Source organism: Mauremys reevesii, linkage group 3, assembly GCF_016161935.1.
Source record: "Mauremys reevesii isolate NIE-2019 linkage group 3, ASM1616193v1, whole genome shotgun sequence".
Taxonomy (NCBI): Eukaryota; Metazoa; Chordata; order Testudines; family Geoemydidae; genus Mauremys; species Mauremys reevesii.
The window spans coordinates 191,657,246-191,685,114 of record NC_052625.1 but is presented as its reverse complement, the minus strand read 5'-3'; the positions used below and the strand labels follow the sequence as shown (position 1 = coordinate 191,685,114).

The 27,869-nt window shown below is 42.1% G+C and overlaps 1 protein-coding gene across 5 annotated transcripts in view; it reads left to right on the top strand.

Moving 5' to 3' along the window:
- The first annotated feature begins 1,343 nt into the window (after positions 1–1,343).
- Positions 1,344–27,869, top strand: part of ITSN2 (intersectin 2) — a 123,538-nt gene continuing 97,012 nt past the window's right edge. For 2 of the 5 annotated variants that reach the window (XM_039532531.1, XM_039532535.1), the window contains exons 1-2: positions 2,008–2,080; positions 17,938–18,001. In XM_039532531.1, the coding sequence (XP_039388465.1) occupies positions 17,971–18,001 (31 nt within the window). In that variant the 5' untranslated portion in view covers positions 2,008–2,080; positions 17,938–17,970. Of the gene's footprint in view, positions 1,366–2,007; positions 2,193–2,889; positions 2,966–17,937; positions 18,002–27,869 lie in introns of those variants that run through there. The other 3 variants (XM_039532534.1, XM_039532532.1, XM_039532533.1) reach the window with 3 other exon arrangements.

The following is a 27,869-nucleotide window of genomic DNA, read 5'->3' as shown; positions in this document are numbered from 1 at the left end:
GTGGACACCTTGGCACCTTCCCCCCACTTCCCTGTTTTCTGACTGGCTCTGACTAGAACAATTTACCTAAAGATATGGTGGATTCTATCACTTGAACTTTTTAATCACAACTGGATATCTTTCTGAAAGATGTGTTATAGTTCAAACCGAAGTTATGGGCTTGATGCAAGAATTGCTCGGCAAGATTTTATGGCCAGTGTTATCAAGGTCAGACTAGGTAATCTGGCTTTAAAAATCTTTTAAACCAGTGTCTCAGGCCTTGCCCCAGAGGCCTCTGGGTCAGAGTCTTGGGCCTTGGCTCCACACACCAGGGCCCTCTTGGCCAGAGACATCCCAAGTCACTGTTAGCCTGTATGCCTTGGTCCTGCATCCCAGGTCATTGTTAGCCCAAGCCTCGGGCACTGGTCCTTCACCCAGGGGCATTATTAGCCTCTGTGCCTTGGCTCCACACCTCAGGTCCGTTAGCCACTATGGCTTGGCACCTAACCAGGGGCACTGTTAGCCTGAATACCATGTGATGCTTTCTGGGGGTACCCAGGGCTGTGATGCATCTCATTACCACCTACCTTTAGTGAGTTTGTGCCTGCTGGGGTCAGCTCCCCATCTCTACCAGCCACGGGCAACACAACTCCTCTAAGCCTATGCAGCTCCCACTGTCTCTTTACAAGTTAGCAATAGGCGCACATGCACAAACAGACTCCACCCTCTGAGCATCTCCATGAAGTGTCCAGCCCCTACTCCACTGGACACTCACAGTATTCACTGCTCCCAAAGGAACAGTACACAACGTACCTTAGGTCAAGTTACTGCAGGGTCTACACCGCGGGGGGTCAACAGAAGAAAGTCTCCCATCGACTTACCTTACTCTTCTCGTTGGGGGTAGAGTACAGCAGTCAACTGGAGAGCGATCTGCTGTTAATTTGGCAAGTCTTCACCAGACCCACCGAATTGACTGCCGGTGGATCGATCTCAGAGCTTCAATCCCGGCTGTAGTGTAGATGTAGCCTTACAGAGCAATACTCATCCAAAGTCCTTCGGGCATTTTACAGCCCCCCTTGGTTGTGATTTTTCATTCATGAGACAAATCTCGCTGTTGGCTTACCCCTTTCATGGAAGAGACTTTGTGTTTCCCTGGATTACCTGATATACCATACTAATCCTTTGATTTTAGTCATGAACAGGACACACCCATGCAGATTGTTTTTTCCTGTAGTTTTTCTCTCTTGTAGATTTTGCAATCTTATACCTGGTATCTGGCTTACTATGCAAATAGACATCCATTGCAAGACACAGAGTGCACAATACACACATGACCAGAGACAAGCCTCTGACTGCTACCTCCTCTCTGAAAAGAACATGCCCAAGGTATGTCCCCTTCTTGTGACCTGCCTTAAATCCCCTGTTCAGTATAGATCCATAACTCCTTAAATATTATCCGTACATATATTTCACAGTGATTATGATGACCAGTGAGCTACTGATTCTCGGTAGGGACCTCCTATGCCACCCCTTGGTGAATTATTATGAATATTTCCTACTCAGGGGATCCCTGTAAAACTCTGGGCATCCCCTGTGTCCTCTGCCAACTGGCACTGAGAAGTTCCTGGGTCATGCTACATGTATCTTGGCTTAGCACCCAGGGGCCCTGTTAGCCTGGGTCCTACACCCATGGGTGCTGTTAGCCCAAGTCTTGAGCCTGGGACCTGCACCCTAGGGTGCTGTTAGGCCATATGCTTTGGTCCCACACTCGGAGGTGCTGTTGGCCTGTGTTTCAGCGCTTGCCCGGTACCCGGGATGCTAAACACTTGGGTCCCAAGGGCCCCGCTGGCTTATATCGGGAGCCTCGGTGCAGCACCCAGGGGCCCTGCGGGCTTGTATCTCGGACCTGGCCCCGCACCCACGTTGGGCCGTGTCTGCGGGCAGCTCCTGTTCCCTCCCCCTCCTGCCGTGGCTCGCCCTGTTCCTGCGAGCGAGGCCGCCGCCATGTTGTCGGGCTGACGCCGCCGCCGCCGCCGCCGCCGCCGCGCCGCAACAGGAGGAGGCGGCGGAGGGAAGGGGCCAGCCCCGAGCAGAGCAACAGGTACCGTCCGCAGGCCCAGGGGCGGCCTGGCGGCTTCCGCGCTGCCGGCCTCGGTCTGTGGGGTTGGAGCTGTGGGGGTCCGAGGGAACAGAGGCGCCTGCCCGCCGGCTGGGTGAGCGGAGCCCTGGCCCCCGCGGGAGGAGCGCGGCGGGGAACGAGGCCGGGGCAGGCTGAGGGGGTGGCGGGGTCCCTGGGCTAGAGGAGTGATCCGGGGAGCAGGGCCCTGACTGTGCTGGGGGCCCGGGAGGGCACAGGTTGGCGGTGCCCGTGGTTGGGGGATCTGGGGAGGGAGCAGGTAGGGAGTGACCTTGATTCGGGGGGAGCCAAGGGAGGGAGCGGTAGGGGGGTTCCTAGTTGAGGGGACTGGGGAAGGAGCAGGTGGGGGTGCCCTTGTTGGGGGGGGTGGAGAGGGATCAAGGGAGTGATTTGGGGGCTGTTGTGAGCAGTGACCTTTGGGAAGTGGGGGATGGCCTGGGGAACACATGACTGGGATTTGAGGTGTTTGGTGAGGAAGGGCTGGAGGGGGCTTGTGAAGGATTTAAGGGGTAGGAGGCTACTTGAGGATGGGGAGTCCCAATATGATCCAGCCCATCAGTCCTACCTCTGATCGGGTCTCTCGAGTTCATTTGTTAGTTTGGAACCCTAACAGGACTAGGGGAGAGAGAGAGCGAGCCCCCCCGCCCTTTAAGTTTTCTTTGGGGAATGGGACTAGGTTTCAATCTTCTCCAGGGTAAGCGCCTCTTGCACAGTATAGCAAAGAAGAAAATCTCTGGTTTTGTTCATTTTATTTAGCTCACATCACAGTGTGCAGCCGTGTGCAGCACAAAAGTTTAAAACCACAATAACTGAAATAGAACTTTGGCAGCGGATGGGGAAATGTTTCAGGTTTGTGGCTTTTATTAGGCTGAGCAGACATTTCTTTTGCGTTACAAGTTTTTCCTTTTTAAAAATAGTAAAGTTTTATATGTACTTTTCTTTTTTTGAAAAGTGATTTTTTGGTAACCATCAGAGTTCTTGGGGCAATGCAGCATTTTACCCCTATGTCCTCTTGAACACAACTGATGAGTGCTGGATTCAACTTCTGTTAGTTTTACCCTGACATTTTGAAAGCTGTCAGAAATGAGTGAGGATTGTTTACAAATGTCCCCCATACATGTTCTCTCTGATTTGGAAGATGGAGGAGTAAAATTATTGATGCTAGAGCACTTCTATGTGTTTCTATGGGAACTAATTTTCTGTTCCTAGGCGCTGGTTTCATAATTTCAGTAGTAAAGTGTGGCTAGGAAACCCTATAATCTGTGTGTATGCGTGGTAGTCTGTAAATAAATGAAAATGGTAGCAATGATTAACATTAATGGTATTAATTACCAACAACAGATTCAGGCCTCCACAAGAGACAAAATACAGAACATCTGTGCTTGGAGAGCTTACAATCTATTAGAAGATAACGCACACTGGGCAGGTTAGGTAGATGGACTATACTGGGAATCTCAGAGAATGGAATAATGAAGATTATTATAATTATTGGTTTGCTTCTTAGGCTATTGTGAAAACCAGTAGTTTGAAGAAATTAAGAGCTGATGAAAACTAACTTCCATGGTTAATGCCTTAGTAAATGGTATCTTTTTTTTTTTCCTGTCCATTTTTTTTTGGCACTGTGATTTTCTATCAGAAAATAAAAGGTGGCCACCATCTAGGAGACCTGGTTGTGTCCTTTAGGCACTAATATAATTTGGAACATAATTAAAAAATATATAATTTGCAAATAGAGTGTGAGACCAGTCACATGTTGCAAAATTTGAAAGTAGATTTTAATTTTAATAATACTTAGCTCTTTATGTAAAAAGTCCTTTACAAACATCAAATAATCAGTCTTCATAAAACCTATGTTAAGGTATAAAGTGTCACTCTCATTTTATGGAGGAGGAAATTGAGGCACAAAGAATAATTTAGCTAAATCTATGCAGGGAGTAAGTGATAGAGCTGGGATTGAAACTCAGGAGTTCTTGGCTCTTTTTCTGTGTTCAGAACACTAGATCATGCTTGTCTCTCTAGAGACTTTTGAGTGACTGCTGCCCTAAAATGCAAGTCAGACTCCAAGACTGCATCTACACATGCAATATTTGGACCCTTAATTCTTCACTGGTGCTGCTGTAATGCTTATGTACACTGGCATTGGTTAGGCAAGTGGCAAGCTGAGACTTCCATTTTTCTTGTAAACTCTGATCACTTTGTTTCTACAGTCCTGCACCCTGTTTGTCTGGTTAGTCCACCTGTTGTATCCTGACTGACACTTAGGTTGTAACCTCTCTGCAACAGTGACTGTGTTCTTTGTTTTCTGGCTTTACTGCATCCAGGACAAAGGGGTCTTGATGCTTTATTAGGGTTCCTAGGTGCTACTGTAATACAAATAAATAATAGGTTCTAGTGATGGCAAAAGTGGAAGCTTTACTGTAGACAGGGTTTATGAATGTTTATAGCCATGTAATCTAATCTACCCAGAGAGGAGTGCACCAGTGATGAATTATGGGAACTTTTCTTCCCCTCCTTAATGTGGGCAAGGTCAAATAAACCAAAGTAGAAGAGGGCTGTTATTGATTTTGAACATTGTTAGTAAGAAGGCTTTTGTGAGTTTTGCATATTACCTGAACGGGGCCCATGCAAATACCTAGATTAGTTTTCAAATATTATTTATGTATATTGCTGTCATATTACTATTATGTGAATTAAGTTCATTTTCATAAGATATCAACTACTGAATATGACCTTCTAGTCCTGTTTGCTATAATAATTTTTTACTCAGCTGTTTATCTTGCCTTATTATTTATGTATTCATTCACTGAGCACTCAAAAGTATGCTAGGTGCCATTCAGGCAAATGGAAAAAAATAACAGCCAAGATGTCAAAAGTTTCTAGTGACTTTTGGTGTTCAACTTGTGACACCAGAAATGAGCACCCAGCCTCTTAAAATTAGGCCCCTTTAAGTATGGGGACTGAAGTTGAACACCCCAAAACTGATTTATTTAGAATTATTATTTGCTCTTGCAAATCATGGGCATGGGCTCTGCCTTGGAGAGATCACACTTTAATTGACAATTTACAAGAGCCTTGATCTTGCTGAAGGATGTTCTCATTTAGATCACTTTGCAGGATAGGGGCAAATGGGATGGGGAAAGGGCACAATATTAGACTTTTTAAAACAATTTGACTCCTGACGAGTCCCCACTTTTCATTTCACTCCATATTTAAGTGTCTTGATTTTTTTAGAAGTGTTATTCCTATCTTATTTCCCTTGTAAGGTATTTTTACTCCTTTCTATTTCAATTTTTTAAATTTTGATTTTAACTGTTGCCATTTGTTTGTTTTACTTTTATGAAACATTTAATACTTTTTTCTGATATTATTTGTTTAAATCTTGCTTTTTCTATTTTTGTTTTTTTTTTAGCCTCAGTATTTTTTATTTTTAATCATTTTCTGTTTTCAGATTATTTCTTTTAACTCTGGAAAACCACATTTCAGATTCAGCATACAATATCTCTTCATAGCTTCTAGAATCTAGATTGATAGCCCTTGCCATTTCTCTCCATCCTGTTTCAGAAGGAATAAGTGGTATAAGCATAGACTATTTTGGAAAAATTCTGATGACGTTGAGCAGCTGAGTGTATGTGAAGGAACTATTCCTCCTTTTTAATGTTTTACACTGTCTTGTTTTATGTGGCTGAGTGGTGCTGGGGGTTTAATGCCCCCAATACCTTACTAAGAAGATGACTGATTAGTTGTCCCTTTTTATTTATGACTGTAGTTTATTTTATATAGTATGCAAAGATCCTCTCAGGTTGTATGTGTATTTGTCAATAAAGCAGTATTGTTTGGATTATGTATTGTGATAACCTCTGGCTATAAAATGACACAGTGGTTACTTATTTTTTTAAACTGTAAACACATACTATTAACGTCGTTCAACATTATCCTCATCCAGTGTATTTTTGAAAGCTCTTGGAGACCAGGTTTTCCCTGTGCCCCAGCCTTGTGACAGGTGACGCAACAGACCTATTCCACCTTGGTTGAGCAAGCGGCTTTTGCTGTGCTTTGAAAGCCAGATTGATTTCCCAATGGGAATTAGGCACCTAGCCTGCCCAGGTGCTTTGAAAATCTTACTAGGCATCTTTGACTGCCTCAGTACCTTTGAAAATCTCGCCCTGAGTCCCCCTAAGCATGGAACTTAAGGACCTATTTCAAGTCATAAATCCCAGTCTCCCATGAGATACTGCTTGAATGCCAGTCCAGTCCAAGTTTACTTTTTAAAAAATGTTCAGTATCTTATTTACTAGCATCTTGGTATCTATGTATGTCTTTCATTTATTCATCTAGATCGGGGTGGGGAACCTTTTTTCTATCACGGGCCATTGACCCACAGAAATAATCAGTCACGGGCCATGCACAAGTAAAAAGTAACTTAATTTAGGGGTTTTTTTTTAGAGAGAGAAATATAAAACGTTCAACTCAGCCGCTGGGGGGACGTGGGGTGCTGAGGTTTGGGGCTTCCCGCCTATGGTGGGGTGAGCCAGCACTTATGGCTCCAGCCCCGCGGGGGAGCACCGAGACTTGCTGGGGGGTGTATGAAATTAAGCAATAGCCTGTATCTGGACCATGAGCCGTAGGTTCCCCAGCCCTGATCTAGACTGTAACCCTCCAAGCAGGGACCATCTTTTTGTTTTGTGTTTCTACAACATCCCGCATGTCTGTATGTAGGGCCCTAGGTGCTACCATATTACAGATAATTAATAATTATAATACTCTGTTATTTGCTGCTGCTGTTTTTCTGTAGCTGCTCATTCTTCAGATGGTGTATGTTAAAAAGTAAACAGTGTCACGGAGGTATGGGACTGAAAATAATGCTCATGGAAGTCAGTGGAAAGGCTTCTATTGATTTAATGGGCATTGGATCAGGCTCTTAGTGCTTGTTTAGTTAGCACTGGAAAGAGACAGAAGCGACTTTTAATCTTTCTGAAAACAAATGTTTCACTGCTAAACAATAAAGTGCACTGTTAAAAAGTGGATTCAGAAACATTTTCAGTGAGTAAAATAGTGCAAGATGGTGTATTTTTCTTTAAAGGTTTAGATATGTTGTCGGAGCCCAAGAATAAGAGTCTGGGAATTCCTGAGTTCTAATTCCAGCTGTAACAGTGAGCAAGTTACTTAACCTCTTTCATTTTCTTTAGCTGGAAAATTAGGATAGAGAAGTGGCTTGAGGCTTAGTTCGTCAATGTTTGTTAAAGCATTTTGGAGATGAAAGTGCTGTATGGATGTTAATTTTTATTAATGCTTCAGGTCTGAGGGTTAAAAGTTAGTCAGTGCATTTTTATGCAATGTCCTCTATTGCAGTGGTCCCCAACCTTTTTGTGGCCAGTAGCACATTCATGTTTTCAGCAGAGTGTGGCAAGGCACCAACAGTTTTTCAAGGCTTATTTTGTATTTGTACATTAAACGAAAAACATCATATTTAATATTACATAATATATGAATCCATAAGATAAAAAGGGTAATTTTACATGTAAAAGGTATTAATTAAATTATTCGGCAATTACTCTTTCACCTTACCATGTGAATTTGCTCTTTTTTATCTACCTGTAAGAAAAATTAAGGAGTTTTTACAAAACAAATATCATAAACAGTTTTCATCTTATTTATTTAAAAAAGTAAAACATTGTTGAACTGCTGGTCCAAATATATTTATTATTCTTACTTTAACATAGAATGAAGCCTGCAGCCCCGGAGTTCTCTGTCCTCGGCAGGCATGGGGCCATGGTTTCTCTCCGGCTTAAGCCGCGGCCCCGCACTTGCCGGGGGCAGAGAATACCGGCGCCTGCAGCCCCGGAGAAGCTGAAGAGAAGTCGCAGCCCCGCACCTGCCAGGGACAGAGAACGCCGGCGCCCACAGCCTGCAGGCCCCGGAGTTCTGTGTCCCCGGCAGGTGTGGGGCCGCGGCTTCTCTCCCCTGCTGGGCATTAGGCGGGCGCCATGGCACCCGCAGGCAGCGTGTTGGGGACCACTGCTCTATTGTGTTACTTTCTCTCTGTGTACTATTTGTGTTCAAACACAAACAAATCTGTTGATTTTATTTCTTTATGAATATTTGATTCTTTCTATAAAAATACATGTTTTGCTGTAGTTCACATTTCATAGTTGTTTAGAAAGCAAACACGGTAACATCTTTCTGTTAGTGCTGTTGAGTGAGCAGTTTGTACAAGATTAAAAGGCCTGTGAGGAGACCACCAATAAATAGATCTGTGTTGTTCAGACTGAGAGTGCAATAAAAGATATATCAGAAATATAGTATCCAGTTCAAATATTGTAAAAATATACACAGTTCATATTTTTATCACTTAGAAATATCTAAAACCATCCCCAGCAATAATACAATTTAGCATGTATAAGTTAATTGTTTGTCTCCTGTAGATGAATGAAGAAATAATAGATGAGACTTGTCTATTAGTGAATAGCTGAGAACAGGTTTGTACATGCTTTTCAGAATACCACATGGAATTCAAATGAAGCAAGGTGGTGACAGTAGCAGCACAGCACACTGGAATCATGTAATGGCAAAATTAAAAAGAACATTTACTGGAAAATTAGCTTTTCATTTTGTCCAGCTTTAAATAGTTAGGGTCAAAAACATTGCTGCTGTATGTGGGTGCAAATGAAACAATGGCCTACATACAATAGCAGTGAACTTGGCTTGTAGGGTTTTGGTATGGATCTTAGTAATATTTCAGCTATTAGAAGTAGTAGCTAAAATATGTTAGTTGGTAATTCTATTGATGTTGCACTTGCCACCCACTTATCTGCCGATGAAGCTATGAGATGTTGGGTGTTAGTTGTAATTCTATTGATGTTGCCACCCACTTACCTGCAACTGACGCTTATGAGGTGTTTGGCATTAACTGTGACTCATGTTATCTATGTGTAGTTAAGTGATTCAACAACATTGTAATCTTACAAAGTGAAGTAATAGTGGTGGACAACAGGAGATGAGTGTCATTCTCTTCTGAAACATCCCCATCAATTCTAAAAATATGACTATTGCAGGGCAAAACATTTCCCATTATGGCTATCAGCATATTCTGACATTACAAACTGCCTCTGATTTTTTTGATACACTGCCTTTAGCACAATATTTTGAAAGCCAAGAATCTTGATCGTAATAAATAATTTATATAAAGATATTACAAACTACCCCTCACTTAAAACACATACACACAAAAATAATTTAGTGTAGACAATTATGAATTAAGGTCATACGATTACCATTCTACTGGATGTGTGCTCTTGGTCCAAGGACAAGTTAGGTATCGTTTAGTGTACTTAAGACTGCAGTACAAGATAAAGTGGCACCTAATCCTTTACAACGCCTTATATACATTTGCTGTTGTTTCTAATGGTTTAAGTGTTAGTATATTGTATAACGTGGTACTTGGTGTTTAAAGTTTAAAGGAGAAATTCCAGTTGAATGCCCCATCTGTTTTCTCCGTTGTGCCCTAGTAATGTGTTGTCTATGGTTTCCATCACCCTTCTGCATCTGAATAACCCAGAGGACTCTGAAAATTAAAATAAAATTGTTAAGAAGCAGATAAAATCATAATACTGCAGGTTAGATATTTTACTTTTCCCATGTAAGATTATTTTTAGTTATTTTTCTTAAGGCACCCTAATATCTTCAGGCATGTACAGCTGGAAATATGCTCCCTAGTCACACTAAGACCCTAGTCATGCTAATTTACAATTGTATTTAAAAACAGTTTTGATAATAGCAGGGCCGTCTCTAGCTATTCTGGGGCCCTACCTAGCCTCCCCCCCGCGGGGTGTGTGTGTAGGGCCCCAGGCCTCTGTTGGGAGGAATGGGGGAGCGGGCCCCAGGCCTCCGGGGGAGACTTGGGGGGGTATGGGGGAACCACTCCCCAGCACTCGCCAGTGGTGAGTGCAGCCCCGGCCCTGCTGCAGAGCTTAGGGGAGTGGGGGTGGGGCGGTGCTGGGCAGGGGTGGGAAGAGGTGGGGCTGGGGCAGGGAAGGGGTGGAGCGGAGCAGGGGCTAGAGCAGTACACGGTTGCACAGGGCACCAGGAAATTTGGTGCCCCAAATTTCCTGGTGCCCTAAACAGCTGCGTACTTTGCATATGGGTAAGGATGGCTCTGGGTAATAGGCCTCTATCACACTGTGGATTGAGATTCTTAACTGAAGCCTGTTAGAAATACATTCTTTTAAAAAGCAATTCACTACAGTCTTGCTTCCTGGGTGATGTACAGCTTCCTTTTTAGACAAAAATACCTGCCTGTGCTGGTCAGTTAAACCATACTAAACTTGCCAATAACAGTTATAGCTAGCTACTGATGTGGACATGGTGTACTTTATATTGTTATTAAAAAAAATAGCATCAGTTCTTCTAACTTTAGATGTGAATCCAGATTTAAATAATCCCCACCCCTTAAAATGCTTCAATAATTTTATAAACAGCATATTAAGATTATTCTTTTGAGATGCTGGGCATAGAAGACTACCCTCCGTATATTTCTCATGTGTCTTATATCTTTTTCTGCTTAACTGCACTAAGCTCCTTTGATCCACAGACTGTATATTTTGAACTCTTTTTCTGGGACAAATGTTGGAACAACAAGTCAAAGAGCAGATCTATTGCATCCTGAAGAGAAAATAGTGCTGTGATGTACTCCATGGTATTTGCTGCATTATCAGGGAGACAGATATCTCTTGCTTATGGTGGGCTTTCCAGTGTTAATTTCTGCTTGTGAGAAAGAATAGAAGGAGATTTTTCTAAATGGTTAGGCTTCCAAGAGTTATGTCCAGAACAGAAGATTCAGAATCAGAATAAAGAAACTGGCAGTAGAATAGGAAAAATCAACAAAATCCGAGATTTCAAATAAGGGCTTGTCTATTCTACAAATACTTTGTCGGTATAGCCATACTAGTGTAGCTATGCCAACCAGCCCTCTAGCATAGACATGGCATATATCAACAGAAAGAGGTTTTTCTGCCAGCATAGCTAAACCAGCTCTCCGAATGGCATTAGCTATGCCAACAGAAGCACTTTTCTGGTGGCATAATTGCATCTACACTGGGGGTATTGCTGACATAGCAGTGTTGACTAGAGGTGTGATTTATTTTTTTTCCACACTACTAACTGACATTCAACCCCAACCCCCCCTGGGCCGGGGCATGGCCATCCAACCAGTCAGATCATGTCTCTATCCTGGGGGGGCCATTCTCCTAGTGGTTCCCATTTTATTTTTTTTTTATATCCTGAAGGTCGCGTCGCAGGTATTTTCTTGGGCTTTCCGCTTCCGCTGGGGGGGGGGGGTTCCAGTGTGCCTGTCTGGATGTGTTGGTTGGCTGCTTGCGTAGTGTATGTCCTATCCAGCCCCACCTTCTCCTTCTAATTTCTTCGCTATGCCAATAAAACTTTGTAGTGTAGACTAAGCCTAAATGTTTTTCTTCGATCTAGCTCTGTCTGCTTGTAAGGATAAGCCAAGGATAGTTAGCTAGTGAAAAATGCCATCACTGTACCTACAGCAGGCAAACTAACCATATCACTTCATATACTTTCCTTGTGTGTATGTAATTGGTTCCTGTTGCTTGGCTTGTGTTTAGGCTCTCATTTAATCCACACTGTTAACTTGTTTTCGTAGTTTGTCCAGGTCTCACCTGTGACAAGTATAAAATGGATATTTCCTTAAAGTAAGGAGAACCGCTTTTCATTCTGTTCTTGAGCTAGCCAGTAATTCTGAGTAGCTTATTCTTCCCCACCTTTTTTGTCGAACCACTTTGCCCCAATTGGAGCAAATATTTAAGAAAATAAAGAGAGATCTCAAGGCCTTCATTCAATAAATCAACTTTTAATTTAGGTAGGTTTTCTGTTGGCATTATGTGCCAGTTAAAATCATTACAACTCTGTAAATCAGCATAATAGCAGGAAACTGAGTAGCTGGTTTAAAAGTGATGCTGTTAAATGAATTCTTCCCTCCACCCCCAATACCTACGTGCTTAAGAGGATATTTGTGCTTTCTTAATATAGTTCTGATAATTGTGCAACCTAGACAGCAGACTGACCAATATATCTTGAAGCTAGTATTTTCCACTTAAAACTATTACCTGCTTCAGGAAAATCCCTCTGCCACAAAGTGATGGTTGTTGAGGTACCCCATCATTTTTTTTATTATTACTTAGGTCCATCCTAGACTCAGCTACTTAATAAAGTAGTTCATATCAACATTTACAGCCTATAGCACACTTAATGGACTACCAATAAAAATTAAAAATAAAATTGGCCTCCCCAGCAATAGTGTAGACATCCTGTTTAGGATATTATTTCTCTTAGTCCAGAGTGTTCATTATTCTGCGTTAATATGTTGCCAGTACGTATTACATTTCCTATGTAAATCAGTTCGATAGCAACCTCCGGAGTTTGTGTTCTTGCTGATTAATTTTGCACTGTCCATTCACTTTTTCTCCATCACTTCCCCTTTCAATTTTGTTGCTCTTTTAGGAGTGGGGTATCTGAACCATGGCTTCCAGAATATTTATCAGCCTGCTTGTAAATGAACTGGTGTGACCTAACTATTTAACTAATTAACCATTCCTGCCAAATAGCAGTTTCTTGCTAGTTTTTTTTCTGGAAATATTTGTATGTGATTGATTCAAATAGCATATGCTTTTCTAATATTTAATTTCTATATAAGTTTCACACAGAATAAGAACAAGTAAAAATATTTTGAGTGAAGAAATTACTTTTTTCTTATATTCTAATTCTAGCTTTTTTCTTACCTCTTCTCTCCTTCAGTCTCCTCTTCATTTCCTCACTTCAAAACTACAGTAAGTGTTGGGAAAGGATGGAGAAACTGAAGTTGATTAGGTCAGGCTGGGAAAACAGAATTGCTGCTGTAAACATGATGATTGGTCAGGTGATCTGTTTACAAGAATGTGTCAGTTCTGTTATTTAAACTTACTGAGGTCCAACTTTTTCTGTTTTCATCATGTGTCTTATGCTCCAGACATTAAACTTCTAATCAAAAGGTTCCTGAGTTGGATTACAGTTGTTGTAAATGTCAGGCTTTGGTTTTATGCCAGCGTGTTCCCTTTACCGGTGTGAGATAGTTTTTGTTAAGACTTCTCCTTTTTATGCCCTATGCTTGGAACACCTTAAAAGTTAATGTTCACCAAACAAAATTCCTTCTTCCAAAACACTTCAAGCAAATCCAACTTTGTGTGGTATATTCCAGTTGTAAAGGTAATTTTCTATTCTATGTTTGTTGTGACCTGCTTGTTACTTGATTATAATCTCTTCTGATTAGGGATTCTTTTCTTTGTTTGGCATACTTTATTACACAGCAGTGTGTCCGTCTGTGGTGTTACGTAAAATGTTCTTTAGAAATTTCCAAGTTTTGTTGTAATTTAAAAGTTATCTAGAGTCATTTCTAATCTAGAAAGTCCAGTGTAGATTTAGTATCTTTCACTGAAATTGCACCATCAACTGAGAATAAGAGGAACTGCTGCATTATGAAGGATGCTAGGATGTAGTTATATGGTGACTAATGGATTACCAGACTTGGAATTTGTGAAAATAAACTAATATCCACTTTGATTTCTGAGTAATATCCAAACCTTAGGGACACTGACTGCATAGAGTCGGAGTTCTTTCTTAGTGGCAAGCATGTTCCTTACCCTCAGTCCCATGGAAACAGTTTTGTGGGGGTTTGTATCTGAGGAATTTGGGTTGGTGAGTGGCCTGGTTGGAAATGTGAGGATAGTAGAACTATTGGGGCTGCACTGAATTACCCTTTCCCCACCCAAATTCATGAGTGGGACTGGGCACCTCTAGGCACTGGAATAATACAGGCAAATAAATACAGTAACTCCTCACTTAATGTCCTCCCGCTTAATGTTGTTTCAAAGTTACATCGCTGCTCAATTAGGGAACATGCTCATTTAAAGTTGTGTAATGCTCCCTTATAATGTCTATTTGGCTGCCTGCTCTGTCTACTGCTTGTAAGATTCTGTGGAAGAGCAGCGACTTTACAAGGGAGCATTGCACAAGTTCCTCTTCTCTGCCTCCTCCCCCTCCGTCCCAGCGCTTTCCCCACCAGCGCTTAGGACATTCTGGGAGGGAGAGGGAGGGGGAGGAGCGGAGAAGCGCCGCGTCTCCGCTCCTCCCCCTCCCTCCCAGAAAGTCCAAAGCACAAAGCGCTGGGAAGGAACGGGGAAGCACCACATCTCCACTCCTTCCCTTCCCTCCCAGAAAGTCCTAAGCGCTGCCAAACAGCTGTTTCACAGCGCTTAGGACTGGGTGGGGCGGGAGGAGTGGGAATGTGGCATGCTCCAGAGAGGAGGTGGAGTGGGGGTGGGAAGAGATGGTGTGGAGCAGGGACAGGAAGATGCGGGCCTGGAGCATTCCCGGCAAAGTCGGCACCTGTTCTTTTCCAGGGAAGCTGCTGCTGCTGCAAAGGTGCTTCCTAACATCCTTGCCTGCAGCGGGCTGTACCTGTGTGGGGTAAGCCAGGGGCACTTCCCAAACACAGTACAGTACAGTATATAATGCCTTTTGTCTGCGCTCCTCAAAATTTCCTTGGAACCTAACCCCCCACATTTACATGAAATCTTATGGGAAAATTGGATTCGTTTAACATTGTTTCACTTAAAGTTGCATTTTTCAGGAACATAACTACAACGTTAAGTGAGGAGTTACTGTAAATGAAGAACAGAAGTTAATACAGACCAATGCTGAATTTATGTTTGCTGGCTTGTCCTTTCATATTGTGGGAGACCCTTCCCCCGTCCCATGCTTTTGGGTTCAGAAATCTTTATGGCTGGTAAGACTCTGGCAGCCTGGCTCTAATGGAACTGCGCTACACAAGAGGTGTCATAGGCCCAAGAGCTGATGCAGAGAGATAAGAACTCTATCTGGATCCCTTTACATGTCTGCATTCTGAAGTCTGGTTGCAATTTCTCCCACACACTCAGGACTTTCAGGCATGGGGCACGTCCCTACCTGGCTTATCACTTAAGTTAAGGGTTTAGATTTGGTGCATCTTAGGTCTTACATTTCAGAAAGCTGCTGTGTGGTAGGATCCAGATACAATACAATAGTATGAGGCATGGCTGAAACATGGTATGGTCTTGTAATGCACACAGCTATAACGTTGTTTGGCAGTACCATGTTGTAACGGGGACGCAAAACACGCTAGCTTTTTGCAGTTAGATGGGATCTTAGAGACTGCCTCTCTCCTCATGGTTTTTAACCCGGCAGTTGAGAACAGGTGGGGTGCTTGAGTTGACAATAGCTTGACTTTTGTATATGGAGGCTGGAGTTAGAGCATTCCCCAAGAGGGCCTTCTAGTTTGGAAATTACTTTGGCTTTCCCCAGGCACACTCCTCTCCAAAAAGCCTGAGGCTGTTAGACTTATGCAGCATTTCCAAGGCCTAGCTGTTTATTTAGGCTTTTTTCTCAAGGGTTGTTTGAGGGATTTATTTTATAGTTTGATGTTCTTCATAACCCTAAGGTTAAAAAACAAGCCAAAAAGATTTTTTGGTAGTATTGGGTAGGTGGAATGTCAGGCATTCCCCTCCCCGCCCCCCATTTTAAAAATAAAACGTGATCTGCAAAGGAGAGAACAAAATGAATAGTTCAAGAGTATGGATTTAATCAGTTAAAATTTTATACCCCAATCCTGCAATAAGATCCATACAGATCGACCCTGATGTCCATGCACAGCCCTATTGACTTTTACCCCATTGATTTCAGGTGGGTTCTTCATACTCATCCTATTGCAGTATTTCAGCCTAGAGTTCTTTTCTAGCAGTTCTTAAAAGTGCAGCTTGTTTTATAGAACTTTATGTTCAGCAGGAAAGTTATAAATAGGGAGCAATTATCCTTTGTTATTTCATTTTAAGGACATAGGAAGAGATGTTGGAGGCAACCTAAAAATATACAAATTCATTTTAATTTTCTCATCCTCTTGGGAAAGTTTTCAGCCTCTTTTGCCTCCCTCTGTTCTTTCTTCAATTGATCCCTGGTATCACACTTGATAGATCAATGGATTCACAATCCATTTCCATTTTTATATTAAAAAAAAAAGAAGTAAAGTGTCTTGTGATACTACTGTGAAGAGGGTTATATAAAAGCAGTTGTACTGTGTAATTCTTTCCTCACTAGGCAGTTATATAAGCAGTATATAATTGGTTAACTTTGGCTTTCAGTCATTTGGGGATGGATGATATATCACAGTCAACATGTGGCTATGCAATGCACAAACCAATCAATGAAGGCAAATTCTTGATCTAAAATTAGCCCATTGTATAGCCTACATTATAAATATTGTGTATAGAATATACATATAGAGTCCTGGTACAGAGTGATTCCTAACATTTTCCATTTAGTACATTAGAGTATTTACTACACACTTTACTCTGCAAGGAAATTTTTTGAATGCTTCTGGAAGCAACTGCATGGTTTTTTTGCAACCAATAAAACAATCAGATATGCCAGAATAAGCAACACCATACGGAAAAAAATGTTTCTGTACCTTTAATATTTTTGAAAATGTATTTGAACAGGTATGTAATCACTGAAGGAGGAGGGTGGGCATAATAGTTATCTGAAATGTGATACAGAAATTAGAATATTAGAAGCATCTGAACACTGGGATGAGTAATTGCACTGCAGGATTCTGCTATTGTTGGCTAAGTGCTGTTTCGTGAGTAGATTCTTCCCTGCCCCCCCTTCTTACATTTTTATTGTATTTTTTCATATTTTAACCTAATAAAATTACCACTTCGCTATGCAGAATTTCACATCACATACCATTACTACAAAAATGTTTCCAGATTTAAAGCTTTTGTGGCTCCTTAGTGAACAGTAGTCAAAATGAAATGATTTTATCTGAAGCAATGCCATGTGTATGTTGTCTTAATTTTTTATGGGTGTTCCCCATCTGTAAAACGGGGAAAGTGCCTAAGTTTGAGGAATGTTTTGAGAATTAGCTAATGTTTTGCAAATATAAAGAACTAATAAATAAAATGTTAAATACTCTTGAAATGTGACCAGACTAGCAAAACAAAATGTGACAGGCAGCATTTTAACATTTATTATTTTGAAAGTATGTTATATTAAGAACCGCTCTGATGATGATACTTTTTGTTTTTGATAATATAACAAAAATAATTGACTTTATAACAATATTCAGTTTTATATGCTGGAAAATAGACTGCTGCATGATTTGATTGGAGCTAGTTATTTTACAGAAAGAAGTATGCAGGGTCATTTCCACTAATGATGCTTTTGTAAGTTCTGTGGAAAGTTATTTATCCAATATTTGAACTATTTAATTTCAATATTGTTCTTTCTTTTATTAACAGAAGTATTGTATTCAAGTATGTCAACTATAATTTTAATTTTGATAAATATTCAAGTAAATCATGGAAGTTCGGACTGAAAAAAATCTGTTAGGTTGTCTGTCTAGACCATCCTCCTCCTTGTTCTGTACAGTATATGTTCCAGTGTGATGGGGTGTGTGTGTATATCTTACGCAGTACAATGAATGCTGTTTTCCTTTAAGAATGTGATTCTAGGTTCAAGACTGCACTGCATACCAAATAAAAATCTCCCACCTACAGAAATCTCCCACCTACTTCCAAATGCAAATTCAGTATGTTCAGTAGCAGCCTGAAGCCCTGCATTGTTTGCTTCCGGAAGTGTGAGCTGAAGAGGACAGACATTCCCTCTGCTCAGCAGGAGCACTAAGCTGTGTTCTGCCCTTGTTGCATTATTAATGGGACAATGTTTTTATGTTGCAGATGGCTAAGAGCTAGCAAGGCACATTCAGGACCATGATGGCTCAGTTTCCCACAGCCATGAATGGTAGGTAGCTTGGTCTGGGTTCATTTATGTGAGGTCGGAGAGTGCTTTTTTGTCTTTATATTTAATATCAGTATTATTAGTAATTAACTGATTGCAACATATGCCTCAATGTTTTGGTCAACTTGCTGTAGCATATTTACTGTTGCTTATGACTTCTGATGTATAGTCTATACTTTAGGAATTGGAGGAATTCAGCACAAGCTTGTACTGTAGTATAATTAAGAGTGCACATATGCCTGGAGCATCTAGTAATTTTAGATAATTTAACAGGTTATTACATGCCTATACGTGACTGTAATTTGAATACTGAATGACTTCAGATGAGGAATAAACTAAGTAACCATTAATTAACAGAATAGGTATTTGAGTTTGTATAATATGGCATAGGATTTGATATGTTTTAATTTAGATATGGTAAATATTATTTAGTTTAAACTAACATATTTCAATTAATTGATTATTCATAATCAATACAGAATGTGCTCCAAATATGCAGATAAATCTTAACTATTTTCCCTCTTGATTTTATGTTCTATTGTCATGCAAAATAATGCAGAAGCTCATGTTTTTTTCAGTTTCCTTTCAAAGACATATTCCAGATAAAACTTTAAAAGATGCCACGCAACTTCTGACTATGTGTTAGTCAGTTGGATCACTCTGTTTCTAAAGGGAATAGTCTGCCTTAAAGAAGCATATTGCTAAATCTGCTGAGAAATTGGAAGTTTTTATGCTATTTTACCTGGTGACTTCATTTCTATAATTGAAGCTACCCAAAAATGAAAAAGAATAGTTAGAGGCAAAACACGCTCTGTCTGCCAAGTGGGGGAAAATCTGACAGCTGGGTAAAAAAATCTGCAATTTGTCTGGTTTGTTGTTTTGAGGAGATAAATTACAAGAAAGACTAAGAGTTTCTGGTAGCTAATTTAGAAATTCACAACTATTAAGTTTAATTAGGATAAGGTGTTTTACATGTAAAATAAAAATATTTTGAGTCTTAACTATAGGACAAAAATTTAGTTATACAGCCATGTTATGGATGTTTTGAATAAAATGTGTAAAACCATTATACTGGTGAATAGCAACCATTATGGTGCTATTCACCAACACACCGTTATACTGTAAATGGCAACTGTAGCAGCATCCAGAAATAACGTTTCAGTATTGCTTTAAAAATTAGTATAATAGTAGAAGTTGGAACAAAATAAATCCATGTATTGCATACATGAATTCTTAGGCAAAACAACATGAGTACCACATTGTCTTTTCCACTTCATTGGACAGATGGGACAGAAACTTAGTGGAGTCCTGTTTTATTTTTCGTATTGTTGGGCTTTTTTTGTTTTGTTTTTTTTAATTTTTAAAGTGCTGATTCTTTGGCAGTATTCCCCACCCCAGATCCCATGGAAACCGTTCTTGTGATTCAGGGCTAGTTTATCTCCAGTCATTGTCCCCTTGCTGTCCCCTATGGTGAATCTCTGCCTAAAGTTAATGCAGTGTTGCTCTTTGTCTTCACACACCACCCCGACCCCTTCAGTCCACTTGGGCACTGGGAGAAGGCTGTAGGGGTCAGAGAAGCAGCACTGAGGCACAGAGCCTCTGGATCTCAAAAATTTGCGGGTTCAGGGAGCTGAACAGCTTCTCAATCTGTACCAGAGAAAACTTTCCTCCCTCTCCCCTGCTCTCAAAGGAGGAACAATGCCAAGTAAACTTAAGGAGATTCACTGCAGAGAGTTTGCAGTCTACTATGTGAAGTCTGTGCCTTTAGTTAAACCACTTCCTTGTGAAACACATCTGAGTGCATGTAGTTCTTCATTCATATTGTTTAATCAGAATTAAGTGCGGTTGAAACAAGTTAGGTGGAGAGTGGTTTAAAGTCCTACTGAGATTTCATGGTAAACATTGAACAACCTTTTCTGTAGAAACTATTCTGTTTATGTAGTCTGTATTCTTCTTCCCTGTTTTAAAATTACTAATGCTATTTCCATTAAAACAGGATTATCTGCTTCTACCATTTATTCTTCAGTTGAAGTAATTTGTATTATGCAGTTCATCCCAGATGAGTGCCAATAAAATCTCAGTTCCACACAAAAATGGCTGCTATATGAAAATAATTCAGAAGTTTAGATTGTTACAAGTAGTCTTGGTAGAAATAGATTAGAGGGAGAGGTGCAGGTGAACTGGTTAAAGGTGCATGACATATGTAAGGTATTGTATGTTTTGGAATTTATATCACACAGATCACCACATAGTGGTGAATGTCTGTTCTGGGCAAATAGTGAGGTCCATTGGATAAGCTCTTGGACTGTGAGTTGGAGACCAGGGTTGTATTCTCAGCTCTGTCATTCACTCTCTGTGAAACCATAGGCAAGTTACTTATTATTTGTATTGGGGTAGCGCCCACAGACTCTAATCATCCTTTGTGTCTACAGTTTGCAATCTGTAAAATGGGGATAATGATACACACTTCTGCAAAATGCTTTGAGATATATAGATGAGAAGCAATACTGTATGTGTGTGTATCTATGTAACTTCTCAGTAAGTAGAAACACTTTAAACAGAGCCATACTTAGACTATGTCCCAATATCCAAATAGCTGAGAGTTTGACATAAGCGCCGATCTGCGTCACACAACTGAGCCAATAAGAAGCCAGAAGCCCGTGAGCCAGCAAGCAACAAATGTTCCATTTTTATGCAAATACTCTTTACTAGTAGTAACAAAAGAAATCCAAATAATTTTCTCTAAGTATTATTATGTGTATTACCATAGCAGAATGTCTCTCTAATTTTCCTGTGTGCCACTGGTGGCTCTTCAAGCAAAATTTTACAGCACTCTATGACTTTAATTGGCTTTTATTTTGCTGCTACTTTGCATAGGATGGAGGCAAATCTAGTTTTAAAATGACTATTAAAAGAGGAAGGCATTGATGAAGCCCATACATAGTCTTGAGAAATACAGAATATGATGCTTGTTCTTCTCAAATGTTCCCCCAATGAAGAGAGAGAGCTTTATGATGGAAAGCTGAAAGCCAAATTCTGTTGTTTATACTTATTGTCACAATTACAGGGTGAGCTGAACTTTAGTCCCTGTTTAGTCCCTCTCAAGTCTATAGCTTTGGGGACATATTTCTGTACCTACACTCCTCTCTGGGTAGAACTGCGCAGTCCTACCACTCTTAGACTGAATCTCTGAACTACAAACCCCCATTTACCATCTGCGTTAACCCAATTGGCTCAACTGTTTGGCACTCATAAGCCCTTTTCCTCTGGGAGCCTGTGACAGTGGCTGATTAATGTGATTCAAAAGCAGTAGCTTCAAAACGAAGAATTATGTATTCATTCGCCCAAAGATACATAGCAGTTAGAGACAAGGGTTAAAACATATTTAACTCCTATTTCTCCTGTACTCCTATTTCTCCTTACCTAACCCTTAATTTTTCTTTGCAAGGTTTGGTAAGTCTCATTCAGCCCAGTTGTCTCAATCTCTGGCCTGGGAGAAGCAGACTGCTGTGTTGTAGCACATCTATGATTCTCTCTGTCAGAGAGCCATCTTCACCAACTGCTGCCCATTCAAACCCTTTCTTTAGGGCAGTATCTCTTTTGATCGGGTATGTCTACACTGCCCATGTTACAGCGCAGACACGCTTTATTGCCAGGGGAGAGTTCTCCCGGCAATTAAAAAAACAAGCACTCTGAACGAGTGGTGGTAGCTTTATCACCGGGAGCGCAACTCCCGGCGATAAAGCGCTGTCTTTACTGGCGCTTTTCAGCACTAAAACTTTTGTCACTTAGGGGTGTGTTTTTTCACACCCCTGAACGACTAAAGTTTTATCACTGAAAGTGTCAGTGTAAACACAGCCATCCTGGTTTTTGATCTAGGAATAATAAACCTTTCCAGCCTAGCTGGAGCCAGGCAAGGGGTATTCCCCAATTAATAGCTTCCCCATTGTTTCCTCAGGGACACTTGGTATTCTCTTGGACTGTACCTTACCTCAATGGTTCTCAGCCTTTTTTTAACCAGGGACCCCTAAACTTAAATAGACAAACCTGCAGATTCCCCTTCATTATTTTGTTTCTCATTATTTGTTTCTTTCACGTTATTTTAGTAGTTATCACAAATATTAATATAGAGAAATTATTATTATTTGAACAGATCAACAAAAAACACAGCAAATTAAAATATTGACAGTTTACCTGACACTGATGATAAATTACAGCATTGCTAGATGATATATGGGAGTATTGGAGGGTTGTATGTTTACTGGCAGAGGGTATTTGGGGGAGGGCTGGAGGAGTGCGTGTACTGGGAGAGGTATTGGGAGGGGTGCTGGAGGGGGGTATGTACTGAGAGGGGTGTTGGAGGGGGTATCTGCAATCTCTCACTCGAGGTGGGAGGCAATGTTGCACTTCTTGTCATGGTGGCAGCGCAGCTGGCGCAGGTTTGGGACACAACACCAGCCCATCAGTGCCTCCCTGCAGGCCTCTCCCCCCTCCCCAGCCCAGCCAGGCTCTGAAGCCCCACAAGAGGATCTTGACGTCTACACTTACCTGACAGGCCTGGGTGGGCAGGATCCAGCAGCTATGGCTGCAGGGGAGGGACAAGAGGCAACTGGAGAGGATTTGGGGGCTAGGCCAGCCTTGAATGGCAGGACTCGGGGAGGAAGCACCTCCTCCAACACCTGACTCACTTCAGTGGGTGTTCTGTAAAGCTGGGAAGTACTGGGATTACGCAGCAGGGAAGGAGAAATAGCTCCATGTAGTGGGGGTGGGGGCCTCAGCCCACAGCCAGCCATCCTACTGCTGCTTCCTCCCTCCTCGCACTGTACAGACGTGTGGTGAGTGCAGCCGCCGGGGAAGCCGCTGCTTCCTCAATGCTTAGCTTCCTGGCAAGAGGCGTCCTGAGGCCTTGCGCACCCCCACTGCTCTGTGGGGCAGAGTTTGCGGAAGTCCCACTGGATGGGTCTCCTCTAGAGTTGCCAGGCGTCTGGTTTTTGATCGGCATACATGGTCGAAAAGGGACCCTGTTGGCTGTGGTCAGCACCGCTGACCGGGCCACTGAAAGTCCAGTCAGCAGCACAGCAGGGTTAAGACAGGCTCCCTCTCTGCCCTGACACTGCATGGTTCCCAGAAGCAGCTGGCATGTCCCTGTGGTCCTTAGGTGCAGGGGTAGCTGGGGGGCTCTGCGCACTGCCCCTACTCCATTCGCCAGCTCCTCAGCTCTCATTGGCCGGGAATTGCAGCCAATCAGAGCTGAGAAGGTGGCACCTGCAAGCACGCAGAACCCCCTGGCCGCCTCTGCGCCTAAGAGCCGGAGGGACATGCCAGCTGCTTCTGGGAGCTACCTGAGGTAAACGCAGCCTGGGCAGGGCCTCGGGGGAGGGGGGCAGGGCAAGGGTGTTCGGTTTTGTGAGATTGGAAAGTTGGCAACCCTAGTCTCGGAAAGTAGAAAACTGGGGGAGGAGGGGCATGTGACCTTGCATGGTTCTCCGTCCCTCTTCCCCCCTGCATCGCCTTTGGGAGGGACCAATCAGTTCACAGACCCCCTTGGTTATGCTAGCCGACCCCTAAGGATCCCTGGACCAGGGATTGAGAACCACTGCCTTATCTTACTGTTGTTTCCTTTCCTGTTTGTTTTCCTCCAACAGCCTCCTTTGATTTAACTCCTTACAGTCAGGGAGGATAATATCACACAGATAAACTGAGATGCATCTGATATTCATAAAATACACATAACTCATTCATTTTCCACACTTGTCCAACCCCATGACTTGAATTGGATTTTACTAATTGAAAATAGAGTTCAGTCTAATAATGTTAGTCTTACTTGGGTGTCCTGGAGACTAGCCAAGGCGTGTCAGTCTGTTTAGAATCATCTGCTGCATTTGCCTTAAATGAGAATTATTCTCTCTCAATAGTGGATAATAGCCATTGCTTTCCAAAGCTTAGAAAAAGGTACTTAAGTTTGTCTGTAGATCCACCTGATTTTCTTATGTGTAATTGTGCTCAAAGTCCAGAGACGGAAAGACATTAGGTTCAACCTGGTATGTGTACCAATGTATTGAGGCAAGAGACAAGGAACAGAAAAAGTTAAATTTGATTTCAGAATAGCCTTGGTTTGTAAGCATTGTAGACTAGAATAATAACTACAGCTTTCCAAGGAGAAATACTGTTTCTTGGTTCAGAATGGGCTTTCATAAAACAGTATGAAATGAGTTTTCAAGTTGTTTATTACCAATGTATGTGAGAAATGGAAGAAAATGAACAAGGTTCTAATGGTGACAGTTTTATAGATGTTCTTGTTGCTACAAGAGAATGGAAAAACAAAACACTAATTAAATAAAAATGTGAATGCAGTTACATAAAAGGCAAAAAAAAAATTAGTTGGATTGTAAACTCCTTGGGAAAGGGATCAGCTCTTTGCTCTGTTTATACAGTGCCACAATCGGGCCCTACCTGCAGGGCGCCACCACAATAAAAATTGTGTTCTGCCCTAAAGATAAAAATAAGTAATACATTAGTGATAAATAAGAACCAACTTGGATTTGTCAAGAACAAATTGTGTCACGCCATACCACTTTCCTTCTTTGACAGGGTACTGGACAGTGTTCCCTCTAATTTTTCCCATGCGGGTGCAGAATGAATTTTGTTATGTACACCAATAAAGAGGTGATGTGTGACACATCACCTCACATTGGTGCACGTAACAAAATTCATGTGGCGGGGGCAGGACCGAGGGATTTGGAGTGTGTGTGTGGTGGGGGCCTCAGGGTTGGGGCAGAGGGTTGGTGTGTGTGTGGGGGGGTGAGGACTATGACTGGGAGTGCGGGCTCTGGAGTGGGCCCGGGATGGGGGGTTTGGGGTGCAGGAGGACCCTCTGGGCTGGGGCAGGGAGTTGGGGTGCAGGAGGGGTGAGGGCTCTGGTTGGAGGTGTGGGCTGGGGCTGGGGGGGGGCATGGATGGGGATTTAGGGTGCAGGCTGCCTGGGAGCTGCGGCAGGGAGAGAGGACTCCTCTCAGCTCTCTCTCCTCGCAGCAGCACCTGGTGGGGGGGGGGGGGGCGGGAAGGGAAGAGGCACCTCTTCCCCTGCCGCAGCAAGTCCGTGCTGGGGCTGGAGGAGGGGCTCCTGTCCCCTGGCCATGGCAAGTCCAGGGCAGGTCCATGCTGGGGCTGGTGGGGAGAGGCACCGCGGCAGGTCCGGGAAGGGAGAGAGGCATCACTCTCCACCGCAGTCCTGAGCCCCTGCGCAGAGCTTAATAGGCGGCTGTGCAGCCTAACGTGAATAGGGGGGTGCAGTAGATGTGATATATCTTGATTTTTAGTGAGACTTTTAATGCAATCCCACATGACGTTCCCATAAACAAACTAAGGAAATGTGGTCTAGAATAGATGAAATTACTGTAATCTGGGTGCACAATTGGTTAAATTATACTCAGACTAATTATCAATATTTTGCTGTTAAACTGAGGGGAGCATACCTGGTGGCATCCCTCAGAAGACTGTCCTTTGTCTGGTACTATTCAATATTTTCATTAATGACTTAGATAATGGAGTAGAGAATTTGCTTATAAAATTTGCAGATGACACCAAGCTGGAAGGGGTTGCAAGCACTTTGGAGGACAGGATTAGGATTCGAAACAATCTTCACAAATTGGAACATTGGTCTGAAATCAACAAGATGAAATTCAGTAAAGACAATTGCAAAGTACTAGACTTAAAAGGAAAAAAATCACATACATGACTGCAAAATGGGGAATAACTAGCTAGCCAGTAGTACTGGAGAAAAGGATCAGAGAGTTAGAGTAGATCACAAATTCAATACTAGTCAACTATGTGATGCAGTTGTGAAAAAGGCTAATCTGGTGTGTATTAACAGGGATGTTGTATGTAAGACATAAGAGGTAATTGTTCCACTCCACTTGGCACTGATGAGGTCTCAGCTGGAGTATTGTGTCCAGTTTTCAGGGCCACACCGTAGAAAAGAAGTGGATAAATTGGAGAGAGTCCAGAGGAGAGCAACAAAAATGATAAAAGGTTTAGAAAACCTCACCTATGAGGAAAGGTTTAAAAAAAATGTGCATATGTAATCTTGAAAAAAGATGAGGGAAGGGGGACTTCATACCAGTCTTCAAATATGTGGGGGACTTCATACCAGTCTTCAAATATGTTAAGGGCTGTTATAAACAGGACAGTGATCAATTGTTCTTCTGTGTCCACTGAAGATAGGATACGAAGTAATCGGCTTACTCTGCAGCAAGGGAGATTTAGGTTAAATAGGAGATATTAGGAAAAACTTTCTTACTACTATAAGGATAGTTAAATCCTGGAATAGGTTACCAAGGAAGGTTGTGGAATCCCAGTTATTGGAGGTTTTTAAGAACAGGGATTACACGAACATCTGTCAAGGATGGTCTAGGCCAGGAGTCGGCAACCTTTCAGAAGTGGTGTGCCAAGTCTTCATTTATTCACTCTAATTTAAGGTTTCGTGTGCCAGTAATACATTTTAACGTTTTTAGAAGGTCTCTTTCTCTAAGTCTATAATATATAACGAAATTATTTTTGTATATAAAGTAAGTAGGTTTTTTAAAATGTTGAAGAAGCTTCTTTTAAAATTAAATTAAAATGCAGAGGCCTTCCTGACTGGTGGCCGGTGTGAGTGCCACTGAAAATCAGCTCGCGTGCCGCCTTCGGCACGCGTGCCATAGGTTGCCTACTCCTGGTCTAGGCTTACTTGGTCCTGCCTCAGCACAGGGGGCTGGACTAGATAGCCTCTCCAGGTGCCTTCCAGTCCTTCATTTCTCTAATTCTGTGGTTCTTTAATTAAATAAGTGCTTGCCATTGGCTGAGCACACCATTATGTAATCAGTTTTAACAATGGGGGAAAAGAAATGGGGGAGAGTTGCATGTTGAAAATGGCAAAAAGCTAATGACAAGTGCATATTTCTCAGAATAACAGTAAATGTTCTGTTGCTGTCAAAGAGACAAGATGAGTTCCAAGGTAGATCAACTTCTGTTGGTGAAAGACAAGCTTTCAAGTTTACACAGAACTCTCCTTCAAATCTGGGAAACTATCTAAGAGTGTGTCACAGCTAAATACAAGGTGGAACAGAACTGTTGCTATCAAGACATTTAGTTCTTTTGCCCAAGACAGGAAAGAGATCTACCTCTACAACTTCTACATTCCAATTATAGGCATGCTTTAATGAGACAGCCCTACATTTGTGTTAGAGAATTCTGTGGTAAGAGAGGTTACAAACAGATGAGGGAAAGTTTGGAACTAATAGGTTTGTCCCTTTAGCTCATGGAGCCGTAGATGGGAAAGACCTAGCTAGTCATTCTCTGTGGTATAATAAATTACTCAGATTGTAAGCTTTTTGAGGGGCCATCTTTTTGTTCTCTGTTTGTATAGCACCTACCACAAAGGGCTCCTGGGTATATAAATAATACTCTCTGGAGTCAGTAGACAGGACAAGGCCGTGCGGTCAGGTAGTTGAAGCAGGGGCCTGGAAGTTAGGCTCTCATTCATGTGGCATGTCTATACTATAGTCAAAGACTATGTCTACAGTACAGTGGCATAGTTATGGTGCCGTACCTATGCTGCTGTAACCCTGTAATGTAGACACAGACTACAGCGACAGAAGGGGGTTTTCTGCCACTATAGGAATTCCACCTCCCCGAGCATTCTTCTGTTGCCTTAGCTGTGTATCTATGCCTGGGGTTAGGTCAACATAACTATTGTATTCAGGGGGATGGATTTTTTTCACACCCCTGACCACCATAGCTATGTCAACTTAAGTTTTAAGTGTAGCCCATGCCTCAGCTCATTCTCTTACATGTGTTTTTGCCTAACGAAAGCCCCCTAGTATCCACACAC